Genomic DNA, 17,579 nt, shown 5'->3' with positions numbered 1-17,579 from the left:
CTCACCTAACCTTCCATCTTAGTGTTGACACTGAGTCTTTGTCCTATGTAAAGCACAGGCCACTCTGTCCTTCCTTAGCTGCAGAGGGGCTGAGCACACGCTCGCCAGGAGCAAAATCCAGAGTCCAAATCAGAGACTTTGACTTCTATTATATGCCCCAAGCCTCTAATCAAGCCCTTTCTTCCCTCTCTCACTCAGATTCCCTCTCTCTTGCCTCTGATTCTTCACTGTGTGACATTTGCCTTCAAACACAAAGAAAAGAATGTTGGATATGAAGAGGAAAATGGGTGGTAATCATTACAGCTGCCCCATTAGAAGAGAAGCTGCCCGCTTGTTTGCTCATACAAAGGTATCCCGTCTGCCACACTCCGCTGCAGGCAGGAGTGCATTCAGACATAATTCCCCGTGATTACCCTTTGATTGGAGATTCTTTGCCCAGCTTCTCTTGGGTACTTTGAGCATATAAACAAACTGCCTACAAGTAAATCCCACCCATCAAACCCGTCCATCACATCTTCTTGTTTGAAGATTCTACTTTGCAAGCAAACATTGTGTCCCTATTAAAATGACAAGAGAAACTTCGTAGTTGAGACAAACCTGGGCGAAAAAAATCTTTGTTCATGAAATTTGTTCTGAGCCAAATGTATTTCCTTCCCCAGGAAGAACTAGGTAATAGATGAAGAAAAACCCATCTAATGCAAGTAAGATTAATGGTTAAATAGGGAGCAGAGTTTTTGAGCTACTAGCAGCTCCGTTCCAAGCCGGCTTAATGACTGCTTTAAGTAACACTAAAGAGCCAGGCTGAGCAGACTGACCTGGAGCCGACCTTTATCATGATTTAAGGGTCCTCACTCTGAAGCCCTGAATGGGGTGCAGGGGTCTGTGAACGCTTGGTCAAATCTGGAGGTGTTTATAACTATATGGGATTTCTTTCCTGGCCCATGATCCACAGGTTGTAAAGGAGTCTAGGAATTCCCATCCCAAGAAGATCCTTTCGGGGAAGTGGACAAGTTGGGTGGAACTATAGCAATGGAACCCTTGGGTTTATGTGATCAAAAATGTGCATTTGAATTATTTGTCTTCAAAGGAGAGTCAAGGCAGGCCTGTGTGGATAGCTGCCAGCCAGATCAGGGAGGAAAACTGAAGAATAGCTGAGAATTGGATTTAGATAATGGCCCAACAGAAAGAATGAAGCCTCTCAGTGACTCAATAACGCAAAACTACTTCACATAAGGTCAAATGTGAACATTCCTCATCTGAGGCCATGCAGAGACTTGGGCCCTCTCCTTGCATCCTACGACTCTGATGTCTGATGATCTTGCAGTTCTTCGTTAGGATTCCCATATTTGAACAACGGATAGAGGAACATATGAGAGAAAATGTCACTTCTGTTCATTTTCCTTCAGTCCGAATTCAGTCAGATGACCAATGGTCTATCTAGTAAGGGAGGCTGGGAAATGTAGTCTTTACCCTCAGAAGGGTGAAGAGCGTGGAACCTTTCTACCTCACCTGCTTAAATGAAGTGACAATCCTACAGAGTGTCTAGGATTGCAGAAAACAAACTGGTCTAGAAACTGGGAAAAACCCAGTGCCCTGGACAAAGTCATCCTCAGATGCCATGCAGGAGAGGCGGGCTTCTAAGAAACGAACAGAAAGGCAGCAAAGTGTGGTGGGACACGCCTTTGATCTCAGCCCTTGGTAGGCAGCGACGGGTAGATCTCTGAGTTCCGAGGCAGCCTGGTTCACATTTCAGGCTCCCTGAGGCTATAAAGTGAGACGCTGTTTCAAAAACCAGAAAAAAAAAAAAAAAAAGAACTGGAAAGGCAGTCAGACAGTGAGGCCGGCCATGGTCATAATCAACCTGAGTGAGACATAAAGGCAGAAGAAATTTTAGAACAAATTATGAGTGGGGGCGTCCTACCTGCTGAACTATCATTCACAAATGCCAGGGTTGAGACTGCTGGGATGGGATTGGGGCAAGACCTGGAAAGATTAAGGAGATGGAAAGGGGGTGTCAGGGGAGGCAGTCAAGAGAGACCGTGAGAGCTGTTGTTCGAGTCCTTCTAAAAGGTTAGGATTGGGTCTAGAAAAGGCAGGGCCTGCCAGTGGGTCAGATGTGAGGAGAGACACATGGGAACCAGGAAAGGCCTGGCACAACTTATCCTTTATGTTGCCAGTATACCAGGGTGTGGTGGCACACACCTTTAAACCCGGCACTCAAGAGAAAGAGGAATCCAGATCTCTCGGAGTTTAAGGCCAGCCGGGTCTATACAGTGAGCTGCAGACCAGCCAGGGTCTCAAATAAAAATAATAATAATAAATGTTACCAATAACATCTTTCAGTTTCTTTCCAAAAGTTTAAAATATGTATTTGCTTATTTATTCTCGGTCTCTCTGTCTGTCTGTCTGTCTCTCTCTCGGTGTGTGTATATATGTGTGTGTGTGCGTGTGTGTGTATCTGTATGTAGGTAAGAGGGCAACTTTTGGGAGTTCGTTCTACCATGTGGGTCCCAGGGAACAAACTCATGGGTTAGCCTTGGTGGCAAATTACTTTGCCCACAGAGACATCTCACCAGCCCCTTTCTCAAACATGGACAGACTCTAAAACAAAGAACTCAGATTTCTACAAATTGTGTCTCCAAGAAGCGTGTAAGATACTTACCATCCCTGCCGGAATTGGCCTCTGTGATGAAGACATGTACTCTGAGTTTCTTCAGTGGCTTGAAGAGAACACATGTCCGCTCCCCACTTCCTGGCCAGGGAAAGTCAGTGCCTACTGCAATTCTCTCTCTGCTCTACATTACCCAGATCACCACTCCAGAATTCTGTCAGCTCCAAGGCATCCAAAACAGCTTAGTTCATGGCTCGGATCTGCCCCACATGGGAACACGATTTTCTTTGAGTAAGGAAATGACCACTCAGGAAAGCCAATACACCAGTCTGTCAAGATGCCAACACTCTGCTTTATTTATTCACATGTAGATTCATGAATGGAAAGGGCTTTTTGCTCTCATGCTATAATTTGTAAACAGAAGAATGAAGTAAAAATAACAGATACAATTCCTTTGGTATACCCAAGACTTTGACATTTTTTTAATTCTGTCATGAGACTGTGATTTCCTCTCCTTGTGGCAGCTGCCCTTGCCATACACTGTTTCCCTCACTTGCTTGACTCTTGCTTCGCCAGTTCATGGATACAGCCCACCAAACCACGAAGCATTTCCAGCTCCAGCCTGTTGTCTACCTTCTGCTCATTGATACGACAAAAGGAAGCAAAATTGAAAGTCATGTGTGCACGTGGTCAAGACTTGGAATATTGACTGTCATGAGAAACTTCTCACACGCTGCCCATCAAGATCATATATAATAACTATCAAGACCTCTCTCAGCTAGCAGCGTGCCAATTACCGAGCCGGTTATTCAAAGACTAGACAAACAGAATTCCGGGATGCTGTTTCCGTTCGAGGTTTCTAGCTCAAAGGGTTCCAGCTGACGATATTCGAATGTCACGCGGTTGATGTGTTTCCCACTGGAGACCATGCGCACCACAGCGTTGTCGCAGCTGATTTTCATCTGGGCTGTAATCGATGGGGAAAAAATAATAAGCTATAAATATATAAATAAACAGCTTATGGAACAGACAGTAAAGCCAGTGCTCTCCACTACATAAGTTAAACAGTAAGATGGGATAGGGCCATGAATGGCATCTTGCTCTCACATAGGCAAATCACTTTCGGACTAAACATCTTTTTTTAACTATATAATTAGTTGTAGAAACATGAAGTGGATCCAGCCTTTCTCTGCACATACAGGAAACCATAGGACAAGGAATGCTGGCTAGAAAGAGACAAGGTTTCTCTTTGACCTTTGTTCTGTCTTCCTGCCTGCAATGCTTAGGTGGCAAAGGGGACAACGGTAACCAGTAAACTCTGTTCCATGCTGGCCTTTCTAGACAGTTTAGGGTGGGAACAGAATCCGGGGATTTAAGTGGCAGCTAGTGCAGAGAGGTGGGACTGTATGGTGTTTGTGTGGACATGACAATCCCGTTTATTACACCTTTTGTTTTTTTTTTTTTGGTTTTTCGAGACAGGGTTTCCCTGTAGTTTCTAGAGCCTGTCCTGGAACTAGCTCTTGTAGATCAGGCTGGCCTTGAACTCAGAGATCCGCCTGCCTCTGCCTCCTGAGTGCTGGGATTAAAGGCGTGCACCACCACCGCCCAGCCCGTTTATTACACCTTAAGTCTGGATAATGACCACAGTTTGCAGGTAAGTGAAACTCACTTGCACAGAGTGGGTACACACTGAGTAAGCCAGCTGTTGTTCTAGTGCCGTGGTTCTCAACCTTCCTAATGCCTCAACCCTTTAATACAGTTCTTCACGTTGTGGTGACCCCCAACCATGAAGTTATTTTCATTGCTACTTCATAAATGTAGTTTTGCTACTGTTATGAATTGTAATGCAAATATCAAATATGCAGGATATCTAATATCCATTTGATCCCAAAGGGGTTGAGACCCACAGTTTAAAAATCAGTTTTCTATTATTTACCAACACCTTTCAAACTATCCTCGTACGGAATGGCTTTGAACATTCTCACTTGGCCTACATCCAATGCTTTCATGGTCTGAATGGGCACCCGACACCGGTTTGTCACTTCTCCTGGCAGATGTGCCCAAGCGACTCACAATGAAAGTCAGATTATTTCCATTGAAAATTACTTTCCATTTATTTCTATTATCACAGTTTGATTCCTGACACACATTTTATCTGTTGTATGATAATTCGCCGCTGTTTTAATTTTCTCAGTCTTTCCCCTCGTATGTTGCCTCTGCAGGTTATTTCTCAGTGCTGAGACACGCTCCCACTATCACCACATCACAGGTGCCTCACACACGGTGCCTCACACACATCCCTAGGAGCAAATGAAGCAATGCAGCCTGATAATGTCAGTAGAGTGACAGTCTATTTGAAGGCATGATAAGTTTCAACCCTGTTTTTTTTTTTTTTACACACGAATATGAAAGAAGCTAGATTAACTGCTGCCTGGAGGCCGTGTTTATCTTTCTTTAGATAATTCGGAAGGCTGGTTTTCTTTCTGGTGTCTCCCTGAACATGAATATACATGATATGTCCTGTTTCCTTTAGCTAATGTGCATACTATTTGTTTTGACATAATTTCTAACAAAATTAGATTTAAAGGACAAGGTCTCTAATGGTCCCATGGCTTTGAACCAAGCTTAGAGGACACAGAAACAGGGAGGGTACCAGAAGGAAATAAAGCTACATTGGTCAGCTGTGTAGCTCAGTGGTAAAACATTTGACCTGTGTGTGGTGCCCTGGATACGGCCCCTAGCACCACATAAATAAATGAATAAGAATTTTTTTTAAAAAAACAAGAAAGAAACCAAAACTGCCTAAAATGAATCAGAAAGTGATCTAATTCTAGCTTTAAATGATTTAACTTTGGTTTAACTATGTCCCTAATTTAGACAAAGCAGTTTGGGGGCCTTCCTCGTACCTCCTCACCTAACCTAAGTCGTATAATTCAAGCAGAAATAAGATGACTTTCACAAGCGTTCTCCAGTGGTATCACTTCACTCTGCTAAAATACACGTCCCTAAGTTGCTTCCCGCAGCAGTCCTGGAGCCATGCAGCGTCTCAGAAGGCGACTGCCGAAGACCGTCTGCGCGGTCACATGCAATGACTGGGTCCATCAGAGAAAAGACCAGTCAGTCTAAAAGATTCCTCTGGGCCTGATCATGTGTACCTGTGATCCCAGCATTCCAGAGGCTGAGATGGAAAATCAACAGTGCCAGGCCAGCCTGGGCTACTTAATGAGACCCAGTCGAGAGAGAGAGAGAGACAGAGAGAGAGAGAGAGAGAGAAACAGAGAGAGAGAGAAACAGAGAGAGAGAGACAGAGACAGACAGACAGACAGACAGACAAAAAGAGAAAGAAAGAAAGAAAGAAAGAAAGAAAGAAAGAAAGAAAGAAAGAAAGAAAGAAAAACTATCTTCTCAACTTCAGCAAAGTCAGTTCAGACACCTTTAGGAAGCAAACTTTGCCCCAGTGAGACAGCTTGCCTTGGTCCTGTCCGACCTGTCTCATGGAGCCATTTCCATGCCCGTGAATCTGAGGAGGAGGCAGGACATACCAGGTGACCCTTCCTGCCTACCTGTGTGCACGACTTCTCTTTCAGAGATGTTTTGTTTACTGAGGGCTCAGAGAGAGAAAATACTGGTGGTGTGACCTTATTTTAACACCAGGAGGCAACTGATCAAAACAGCTGTCTGCTTTGTAACTTCATTACCCAGTTGGAGGAGGGTCTGTGGGGATGCAAGAGGAGGGCCTCTGAGGGAAAGGGTCTGTGCCATTTGGTGCTGGTGTTCTTTGTCTTCGGTTTTAATTTGTCTCTTTCCAGACTACCAATGATTCCTGTAACCTAAAGTGCAGGTATGAGGACGACTGTATAGAATTGTTCTATGGAAACCTCCCCCACCACATACAAGTATTAGTTTGGTCATGAGGTTGGTAGTGCAGACAACATTCTCACACACCTTAGCTTGAGCATCCCCATTGGCCCCAGACAAGGCAGAGCTGGCTCCATTTGGCAGCTGCATCCTAAAGTAGTTTTGTATTAAAGATGAGCACCTTGAGATTTCAGAATTTGCATGTGGGTAGTGTTATGGTTTTGGTCCCTGTCCCTTTAAGAGACAAGCCACGCCTACTCCCTCCCCATCCGCTGAGGCAGGCTGATCTTCAGCTTCCGGCCTGAGCTCACTCTCTTTTCCATCTTCCTCTCAGAGAGGCAGCTTCGCTTCTGCCTCTCTCCCCACTTCTCTGCTTCCCCTTCTCTGTCTCTCTCTGTCTCTCTCTCTCTCTGTCTCTCTCTCTCTCTCTGTCTCTCTCTCTCTCTCTCTCTCTCTCTCTCTCTCTCTCTCTCTCTCTCTCTCTCTCTCTCTCTCTCTCTCTCTCTCTCTCTCTCCCTCCCCTTCCCCCTTCATAACTCCCCTGAATAAATATTCAACCTCACCATGTCTCTGTCTTCTGCCCGCCCGCCATGTGTCTCCCTGCCTGGGACCAGCCACTGCTCGGGGACCGGCAGCCTTCTCTGCCTGGGACTGGCTGCTCGCAGGGCCCACTGTCTGCCACCACATGGCCTGCTACCACCATTTGGGACTTTATAGCATTTGCTGCTTGCCTACAGCTGCCACCTGGGACTCCGTAGCATTTTTAAAAGAACACAACAGGTAGTAGTGGCCTCTGAAAGGCCAATTTAGCCGCACAAGTTGGGGAAACTCAGGAGCTTAGAGGTATTCTAGAAATCTTGCTGCTTTGCTGTATATGTGCTATAAGTAATTCGGCCCTGTATATGTATATGTGTATGTATCGTATATGCACACCTATATATGTATATATACCTACATATGTACACATATATGAAACTGTATCATATCCAGGTGGCAAAGTTATTTAGTTATCATTTCATTATTATACTGTTACCAATCACAGATATTTTTACCATTTGAACTGCCAGTCAATAAACACATTAGTCTCCAAAGAACAAAAGCAGAGACCTTCCCTAAAGTGGAGAAGCATTGTCTTTTTCAAAGTTTTCCCTAATATCCTCGCTGTCCTGCAGGCTTCTCTTTTGATGTTTTTACTTAGGGAATAAGTTCTGTTACTATACATAGCCTCTAAAGGAAAATTCACACATTGACTTGACATATAAAACAGATTTTTTTTGGTAGAATTTGTCTTCTTGTATGTTAAAAGTTGGGGTGTCTTATTCAAGAGAATCACCCTGGGCTGGAGAGATGGCTCAGCGGTTAAGAGCATTGCCTGCTCTTCCGAAGGTCCTGAGTTCAATTCCCAGCAACCACATGGTGGCTCACGAACATCTGTAATGAGATCTGGTGCCCTCTTCTGGCCTGGAGGCATATATGCTGACAGAATATTGTATACTTAATAAATAAATAAATATTTAAAAAAAAAAAAAAGAGAATCACCCTGATAGCTATATATGTGACAAATGAAGAACCGTCTCACCAGGGCCGTGAAAAGGGGAGCACAGGTCCGCTAAAGGCATCATCTTGGAGGGGTCTAGTCCAGGTCCTCCCAGCAGCTCCACGAAGTCGCCAGTCCCGCCACAGCTGGCTGCGGGTTTCTAAGAGAATAACAGCAGTGGACAGGGCAAGATGTAGGTAAAACCTATTTCAGAGACCAAACTGAGGCACGAGAGGATCAGTGAGCACACCTGTCAGCCCTCAACCTCTGCCTGTGCCTTTGACTCAAGCATCAGAGACTCCAGAAATCGTTTAAGATGAAAAACAAAACAAAACAAAAAAACCAAACAAAAAAAACTCCCAAGAATTAGTTTTCTAAGTTGGCCGATTAGTCATTTTTTTAAATGTATGTGCACTTTTTAAGGGTGCAATTCAATGACTGGAAAAATGAAGCTGGAATTTGTAAGCTCAGAATAAAATGTGTGAACACAACCTGAGAGTACTTGGACACGCGCCAAGCCCTTGGGACGCAGGCGGTCAGATTAAAAGAAACCCAGTCACCTGCAGTTTATAATAATATTATAATTTGTATATTTAAATTCCATGTTCTCCGTCACCTTGCTTCTTTGCCTCTTGTTAATAATGAAAATTTTCTGTTCTTAGAACATGTCTCTTCTATGAGTAAGGATTTAGATTACTCATGAGTATATTTTAAAAAGAATAAAGCTGTGATTTGGGGCTCAAGTAAGTCAGACTTACCACTTGCTCTTTCCTTTAAAGAAAACCAAATCCTTTTCACAGTACTCTGAACCATCATTACCTACTTCCCCGAAACCTCCCATCGTTCTCAGCCAAGTGCTTTCCGGGCCTCACTGAACACACAGCAAGTGTGCATTCTCAGTCCCATATGTGGCACTTGGCTCCTGCCTCGCATGCCGGGGTTAGCCTTGACTTCATGCCAGTCCTCCCAGACACTGGGGCTATAGGAGTGAGCTACCACACCTACGAATGTGTCTTGAGCTCTTAGCAAAGTTTTCATCACGGCTCCACACTTTCAGTCTGGACTCCCTCCCACCCTCCGTGTTGCCGGAGACTCTGTTACTCATTGATGCTGTACTCATTAAGAGATCTAATGGTATGTGGCAGGCGGCCAGAAGTTAACCAGCTAAATCCTGACACATGGGAGCCCAAATCTAAAACTGAGAACTTTAAACGCCATCCATGCAGGTGCACACATATCAGACATTTAGAGGGCATTGAAGATTGATAGGAACTAAAATTAAAGCATTATATAATGGCGACTATTTGGCTAAGGAAAGGCGATCACGGGAGTGGTTTATGTTTAAACAGCCTACTGTGTGCATGGCTGTTTGCTTAGGTACTTCGAACACAATTTCATTGCATGATGAAATAAAGATTTAATTAGGCCCACTGTGTTTGTGAACTGAGAGTCAAATCAGCTATTTAGGAATGAAAGCACATAATCGCCTTTCCCATGAGTAGGTAGGAGGAAGTTTCCAGTAGGTGAGCCGTGACGTCTCTCCTCTCGGTAAATCCTCTCAGGTTTTCTCATAAACAGGGGCAGAAAGTGAGCTGCACAGGGACCTGTCTGGGGTTCTGGGCCTGTAGCTCCTGCATGTCTGTGTTGAGGTTTTAAGCTCCTACCATCTCTTGCTAGACTGACCCCGTGCCAAAGGCGCACCCCAGCTTGTTGAATTGGAAGTTAAGTCCCCCGCTGCTTATGAGGAATGTTTGAAGTCTCTCCTCCCAGTACACAGAAAGCTGAGGTGCTTACAGAAAGGTCTTGAGCGGCTCTCACAGCAACCAGAGTATCTCCCAGGGGCCGTGGAGAAGGCAGCATATCCCCAGGCCATTCACTAGATGGGAGTCAGAGTGACCTGCAGACAGCACTCAACGGGTCATGCCCAGCAGAGCCCATGGCTTTCCTACTGTGCCTTCTGCACACACCTTCAGATGGACAGCACACGCTGCACTGCACACACCTGCACAGGGACAGCACATGCTGCACTGCACACACCTTCAGACGGACAGCACACGCTGCACTACACACACCTTCAGATGGACAGCACACGCTGCACTGCCCCTGCTGCACACACCTACACAGGGACAGCACACGCTGCATTGCACACCTGCACAGGGACAGCACATGCTGCACTGCACACACCTGCACAGGGACAGCACACGCTGCACTGCCCCTGCTGCACACACCTGCACAGGAACAGCACATGCTGCACTGCACACACTTGCACAGGGACAGCACACACTGCACTGCACACATCTTCACAGGGACAGCACACACTGCACTGCACAAACCTTCACAGGGACAGCACTCAGCACCGCCCATCTCCTGCTGCACACACCTTCACAGGGACAACACACGCTGCACTGCCCCTGCTGCACACACCTACACAGGGACAGCACACGCTGCACTGCACACACCTGCACAGGGACAGCACACGCTGCACTGCTCCTGCTGCACACACCTTCACAGGGACAGCACACGGCACCGCCCATCCCCTGCTGCACACACCTACACTGGGACAGCACACACTGCACTGCACACACCTGCACAGGTACAGCACACGCTGCACTGCACACACTTGCACAGGGACAGCACACGCTGCACTGCACACACCTGCACAGGGACAGCACACGCTGCACTGCACACACTTGCACAGGGACAGCACACACTGCATTGCACATACCTGCACAGGGACAGCACACATGTCACTGCACACACCTGCACAGGGACAGCACATGCTACACTGCCCCTGCTGCACAAACCTTCACAGGGACAGCACACACTGGCTGCTCTGCCCAGCCCCTTTCTACTCTGCTCCTTCCTGTTTCTTGGATCCAGCCAGCCTGTTTCTGCCTGGAAGCCCTGTTCCCTTTGCTCCTCCTCCCCATTGCTGCTGCTCCTTCTGGTCTATTGCTCCAGTCAAACCTGAAACATCTTCTCAGAAGTTTCCTTTTCTGACCACATCGTCTCAGCCAGTTCTCTCTGTCTACCACTTTCCTGCTCCTGACTCTCAAACCACTCTCCTGCATTTTCTGTACAGACTCACTGCGATTTGAAATCTGTGGGAATTTTGCCTGTCATCCCACTAGAAAATAGGCTCCCTATGAGCAGGACCTGCCTTGTTCGCTGCTTATTTTTAGAATCTAGAATAGTTCCTTATACAAAGTAATATTATTATTATTATTATTCTCATTATTATTCTCATTATTAATTTGGTGGTAGTAGTAAAGGAAGAAGTATGCTATGTAGTCCAGGCTAGCCTGGCAAAAGAGGTTCTCCCATCTCAGTCTCCAAATCCTGGGATTACAAGTGTAAGTGACCATACCTAGCTCTCAATACCCAGGCCACAAAAAGTAGATTTTAAAGGAACTGATGCCTTAATGCCTAGAACATAGTAGGGTCTAAAATGTTAAGGGGGAATACCAAAATATTTGATTCAATCCCTAAAGCGCAGATCTCCCAATCTGTTACCACACCTTCTGCCTTCTAGATTCTACACAAAGAACGGCATGGCATCTGAACACTCTCAGGCTGGACCCAAGGCACTCAGACATCCTTACAAAGAACCACTCCTCCATCAAGGTCCAACAGCCACAAAGGAAAGGCAAAGGCATGTGAGTCTGGTGCTAGAGGAAGGTGGATGGAAATGATTTTTCTCAGCCCTGTTCCTTATTCAATTTTCACAAAGATCTGAATGTTTGAGAACCCTGGCTGCCTCTGACGCCACCAAATGCACGTGCTATTTTAACTTAGGCCTCCGAACAAGGAAACGGAAATGAGTGTGACTCACAGAGAAGTCATGATCTGTGCAAATAGACACAGTCAGGCCAGCATTCATCCTAAGGCACGTTCGGAAATTGATATGAAAGCAAGTTGGTAGGCAATGTCACAGTTAATTTTTTTTTTTTAGGCAAAATGTCATATAACATGCTCTTCAAAACTTGACTGCTATTTGCAATATCAAAAGCCAATTTCATATTTTCTGCCGCCGTTAGCATTCTTTCATAGAGCAGTGCTGTCAATGAGAGAGCCTTCCTTCGTATCAAAAGAAAATTCCAATAATCAGAAAAGCAGCTGTGTCGATGACTCACCGGAGGCTCGGCTAGGAGAGGGCTTTTGCAAAAGAGGGAAGCACAAGAGAGTTCAATTGTAATTACATACTGCAGCTTTCCCAGATGAAAGCATTTCCTAAGTCACCAGAGGAACACTGGAGCACTCAGGACAGGCACCTGAGTGCTTGCCTCCAGCGTGACTGAAATAGGCTTTCACAGAGCCTGGGCAGCACACGGGAGGCTTAGAGTCGGCGGCCCCATGCTTCCAACTTCCTGACACAAGGTGTATTTTGGCTCCGATAAAACCAGTGTCCTCACCAAGCAGCCAAGGAGCAAGCAAGCCACTGACCTTTAACTGAAGACCATGCCAGTGTCCCAGAGTGAGATCAGAGATTCTGATTGCCACAGGGTAGATGATGGAGAAGCTGCAGTTTTGATGCTGGTGTGGGACCACCAGAGTAAACCTTCCACTCGGGGTCTGGGAGATGACATTGCAAGCTTTTGGGGGGAAAAGTTACAATTACATTATTTGGAATGCTTTTTTTAAAAATAGAAATTCAAGATATCTTCATTCTGTGTTTCAGTTCATGGACACAGATATATCCAACCTGGGGCTCACTGACCATGTGTGGCCAGAATAGTTATGAATGGGGCCAATCATATTTATAGACTACACTCTTATATCCCAACATCCACAGGGTGGTCCTCTCTAGTTAGGTTTTGTGCCCAGGGAAAGGGCATATATCACAATGACAGTCTGGGGAACTGAGGGAGCTGGAGAATAGAACTCGTCAGTGGTCCGTGGATGTGCCAGGAAGCACTGGGCTTCTAGCCTTTGTCTCTGCTTTATTAAAACCCTAAGGTGGTCCTAGGAACACTTCCATTAAGTCGCATCTAGGACCAAGCTGGGAGGACAAGGCTCAAGGGCGAAGCCAGAACCTAACGCTGTGTGAAATCCTCACCCCTAAAATTTGGAGCTATGGTTAACACAAAACAAAACACAACAGCAAAACAATAAAGCCGTAAGTAATTTTATTCTCAAGATTTTATGATCGTGACAAAAGAAGGTGAGAATAAAATAGGCAACAGCTCTATTTATACCTAATACTTATTCTCTGAGTATTGATTAGTGTAATGTTGACTAAATTCTCAATTTTTAAACTTTGGTAGTCTTAAGGTTTTCTGAAGTTTTTCTTTTTCTTTGTTTTTTTATTTCAAACTTACAACCAAGTTGTTCTATCTTTGAAACAGAGGCATGGGATTTGCCTTTGGGCTAACCTACCTCTTTATATTTTGTTATTATATTTAATTTCAGAAAGAAGTGAAATTCCTTGACAATTCTAAAAGGCACCTTCTCTGATTTATTACCAAGTAGAATCCAGGAGAAATGGGTCCTAGCCAATCGTTGTACTTCTTGGATAGCCTCAAATTTTCAGCCTTCTCTCTCTCTTTCCCTCCCTTCCTCCTCTCCCCTACCTGATGCTGGGGTTTAAACCCCAGTTTGTGCGCCCCTAGACAAGCGGTTTGCTACTTTATCCCAGCTCCTGGGATTTTCTCTTAATGGGAAAATCAGCTGATGTGTGAACTCATTTTGCTCAAATCACGCTTTTTCAGCTTCAGCTGTATAGTTTTACAGCCTGCATGTTTCTCTATCAGAAACGAGCTGAGTTAAGGTGGTGGCTCTGTGGTAGAAGACAGCATGGAAGAAAGCCACCCAGAAGTGTTCTGGTCCATCTCTCTCCTCGTCTCAGGAGCACCCCCTTCCAGCCTTTGTTCACAAAGTTCTGGCACCAAATGATCCTTCAAGCTTATCCTGCATCTGGGGGATGGTTTGAGAGATTAAAATTAGTTACTGAACCCATTGTAAAGCCTTGGGAGGGCAGAACAAGACCTTGGAGGAAAAATAGAAGTGTATGTACCATATATGAGAGTATTGCCTAGCCTGGGAAATATAAATCAAACACTGTGGTTGGATTTTCATAACAACAAAGAAAGACTCCACAGTACTTCTTGGTTAAGTCTGTGAAGTAGGATCTGACCTTTACAAAGCAGGTGTGATCATCTACTCTGTGGGAGTCCTGTCTTTTCCTTGAGCTTACTTACGGAAGAGGTTGGGGTCAGCCTTGGTGGTTAATGTGAATCCATTCCCTGGTTCGTGGATCCTGAAGAACACCATGGCCACGTTCTGGGACGATCTGATGCTCCTTCGGGTTAGACCACTCTCACAGAAATCTGTGTACCGCTTCGTGGTGGGTAGAGGATGATCCTGAGAGCTTGGGAATTTCTCCCCCTTGAGGATCCAGCCGTCAAATACCTTCAAATGATGATGATGATAATGACAATAATTAATAATAATAATAGTATAGGCATAAATGGTCACTTTCACCAACTCCTGAAGTCAGCGTTTGTTGAAAGGAGGGGGAAAGCTACCCAGCAAGGAGCCTTCAGTTTCAAGCAGGAACCCGCAGCCCCTACTCATAACCTGCTTGCTTTCCGTTCATAGGCATTTTGAATGTGCAGAATGGTTACAAGTAATCTTATCAATTAATCTTTTTTCTACATAAGCCTTCACGATGCTAAGTTTGCACACCTTCTTATATTTTATCAACTAGTTTGGTAAAAGGAAATTATAGACAACACTGATGGTTTAGTTTGCCTTTTCTACATTTAGGTGAACTCTACAGGAGTGATACTTGGGTTTCACTGGATCTCAGCTTCTGTTTTGCCTCTAGTCAGTGAAATGTGAACCAAAACAAATCTCAAAGAATAAATAACAGCAACAAAAGTGTTCTGGATATGATGGAGGATGTTTGTAATCCCTGTACTGCAGAGGGTGAGCAGGAAGCATCACAAGTATACGGCCAAGCTGGGTACATAGGGTGATTGTGTCAAAGTGGTGCGCGGGTGCCGGGAGGGGGGCGGCGGGGAGGGGGACGATGACAAGGACTTCTTTTCCAGTGGCTCACTCTTCACATTAAAAAATTATCACCTCAGGTAGATAGATAGATAGATAGATAGATAGATAGATAGATAGATAGATAGATGTGTATGTATTTGTGTTTGTGTGTGTGTGTGTATGTGTGTGTGTGTGTGTTTAATGCTGCAGTCTGGTGGTGCTAGTTAGTAAGCCATGTAAGACTTTGCTCATTGCTTCCTAAGTTAGCTTTGGGACAAAGGGTCAAAGTCCAATTGACTCCCCTCTCAAAATCACAACAGGGCTCCGTTTTAATGAGTCCATCACAGCATCATTACCAACAATCTGGGTGCAATTTTTTTTTTTCTAGCAAGCTTGACAGCTTCCCAAACGGTTCTACTTTGGAAGTGCCAAGCGTGAGCATCTTACTGGGGCAGTAGAACTCCACCCACCCTGCCTCGGCTAACTTGTGTGGCTGTGGAGACTGAAGGGGGTGGGGGGGGGGTACTGTGAGGCTTGGTAATTCTCTTCCCTTCTCACGTATCTTAAACCAGAACTCCTCTCAGCGTCCCTCCGAAGACCAGTGCCCTGCTACCCTCAAACCCCATCAGCCGGGCTCCGAAGAGCCTCTGCGAGTTCATGGAAGAGCGAGGTGGGCTCAGATCCCTGATGGCAAGAGAACTCGCCACCTAAGAGGTTCTCACGGTAGACTCGGGAACTCCCGCCGATTATTTTTGCCATGTTTTGTTTGCCCCAAATTGCACCACAGCGTTTCACGCTGCAAGCTCAAGTGTTAGGAAATCCCTAGGAGTTGAGGAGCGCTCAGAAGGGAATCTAAGCCACCAAAGTCCAGGGGCGCTGGATCTGCAGAGTGTGGGGCGAGACCCTCCCTAGGAATCCAGCCTCCTGGGTCTCGCCCAGTGAGCTGCCCAGTGAGCTTCTGAGACTCGGGAACAAACTGGTTCAGAGTTGCCCCCAGGTGGCCATGCTTAGGGGCACGGGGCTGAGACTGTGTGGAGCGGGAGCCTCCTCACCTTCAGGAAGTCCCCACCCTGGCAGTCGATGGAGACCAGGTCGTAGTGGATGGTAATGAACTCCTCGGGTTCCCCAATGAAGAAGACGGCGCAGTTTAGCTGCGGCCGGTCGGCAGTGAAGGTGAACTGGCCAGGGAGGCTCAGCATGTCCAGGCACCCTGAGGGAAAGCATGGAGCCAGAGGTTCCCAGCTGCCTCAGGAAGCCGCTCTCAGCCACCCCATTCCCGGCCACCGCCCGCGTGTTGCCCCATGCCGGAGCTCCTAGCTTAGGCTGCCTCTGGGTTCCCTTGCTCTGGCTTGGAAGGAACCTCAAGGATGTCACAACCAGGAGGTCCCAGTCAGTCTCCCGCCGGAGATCCTGAAAACCTGTCCTAGGTGCAGATCCCCAACCTCCCGCCTCCCGGGCACCCACACAGTGAAGCAAGACAGCCCCGACTCACGCAGAGCCCGGCGATACGGCTGCTCCGCGGCCAAGTCCCGCTTCAGATTGGCGCCGAAGAGCAAGAAAGGGTCATAGTCCGCGGCTTCTGGCACCTGGCAAGAAAAGCAGAACGGTCCGGAAAAGTTCAGGGGGAGGGAAAGAAAGAGGACTAGGAGCAGGGCACCGTCCTTGCAGCTCAGGGAAGCGAACTGAGAGGGCATCTATGTCTCCCCGAGTCTGGAGACTACGAGTGAGTCTTAGATTCTTTCCATCAGATCAGGGTACCCAGGCATCCTCGGCGGTCAGAGAAAGGCAAGCAGTTAGGATGCTCAGAGGCAGGGAGAAGGCAAGTCTAGGAGAACCAGGGGAAAGAGGATGCAACAGAGGAGGGAGACTATGAGCCCCTCTAAGTGTCCCTGGCTGAATACTCGCTGGAAAGGTGTTGAGAATCAAGAAGAATTGCTCACCTCTAGGTAGCGGCTCTCTCCCCTTAGAGCTGTCAGGAGGATCAGAATGAAGTGATACTGGAGTTTGAAGTTCCGTGACATGCTGGCCTTGTCTCTGCAGCTGGTGCGCTCTGCTGCGGAGATCTTAGGCATATCTTCCCACACCTTCACCCACGCTGAGAGCTCGAGGCTGCTAGGGTCCCTTTCCTGGGTCTCTTTTATAGAGCAGTAGAGAGGGGAGGCTCTCTGCCCCTTAACTGATCGGAGCTTAGTTACCATGGGTTACCCTGCCTCGGTGACAAAATACGTGGCAATGACGAGGGTCCAGCTCTCAGCCACAAATATTGCAGCACGGCCCAGCATTATTCACCAAGAATGACTCCAATCAATAGAACCTAGTGACCTGAACGTATAGGAGAAAGAATGAGGCAAGGACAGAGTCCTTGCCCTATCATTACATTATAATATATAATATTACATATTATATATATATTATAATTATATATATATATGGAATTTTCAACTTTGCAAAGAAAGTGACAAAATTACACACATACATAAAGTGCCCAGACACATATGATCTCACCATGGCCCTAGTCACGTAATTGTGGAATGGATCCTGTTGGAAATGGCCAGAGAGTAGCATCGTGCCACTACCATGCCT

General features: G+C 46.3%; 1 protein-coding gene across 1 annotated transcript; it reads right to left on the bottom strand.

Moving 5' to 3' along the window:
• Nucleotides 1–2,943: 2,943 nt before the first annotated feature.
• LOC119809221 (corticotropin releasing hormone binding protein) lies at nt 2,944–17,194 on the bottom strand. Its single transcript, XM_038322084.1, has 7 exons — nt 16,937–17,194; nt 16,489–16,582; nt 16,049–16,206; nt 14,204–14,414; nt 12,450–12,598; nt 8,049–8,166; nt 2,944–3,578 (listed from the first exon to the last, which is right to left on the bottom strand). Exons 1-7 carry the CDS (start codon nt 17,192–17,194, stop codon nt 3,421–3,423), a joined length of 1,146 nt encoding a protein of 381 aa, XP_038178012.1. The 3' UTR covers nt 2,944–3,420.
• Between the last annotated feature and the right edge of the window lie 385 nt (nt 17,195–17,579).

This window comes from Arvicola amphibius, chromosome 3 (assembly GCF_903992535.2).
Source record: "Arvicola amphibius chromosome 3, mArvAmp1.2, whole genome shotgun sequence".
Classification (NCBI taxonomy): Eukaryota; Metazoa; Chordata; class Mammalia; order Rodentia; family Cricetidae; genus Arvicola; species Arvicola amphibius.
This window is presented reverse-complemented; position numbering and strand designations above follow the sequence as displayed.

What these genes read in the sequence shown, in the direction of transcription:
- LOC119809221 (XM_038322084.1), bottom strand. Translation starts at nt 17,194, where the DNA reads ATGGTAACTAAGCTCCGATCAGTTAAGGGGCAGAGAGCCTCCCCTCTC. An exon ending in GGCATGGTCTTCAGTTAAAG is followed by an intron (nt 8,167 to 12,449) that starts GTCAGTGGCTTG and finishes TTATTCTCTTAG; the next exon opens with AAACCCGCAGCCAGCTGTGG. An exon ending in CTCCCCTTTTCACGGCCCTG is followed by an intron (nt 3,579 to 8,048) that starts GTGAGACGGTTC and finishes CATCGATTACAG; the next exon opens with CCCAGATGAAAATCAGCTGC.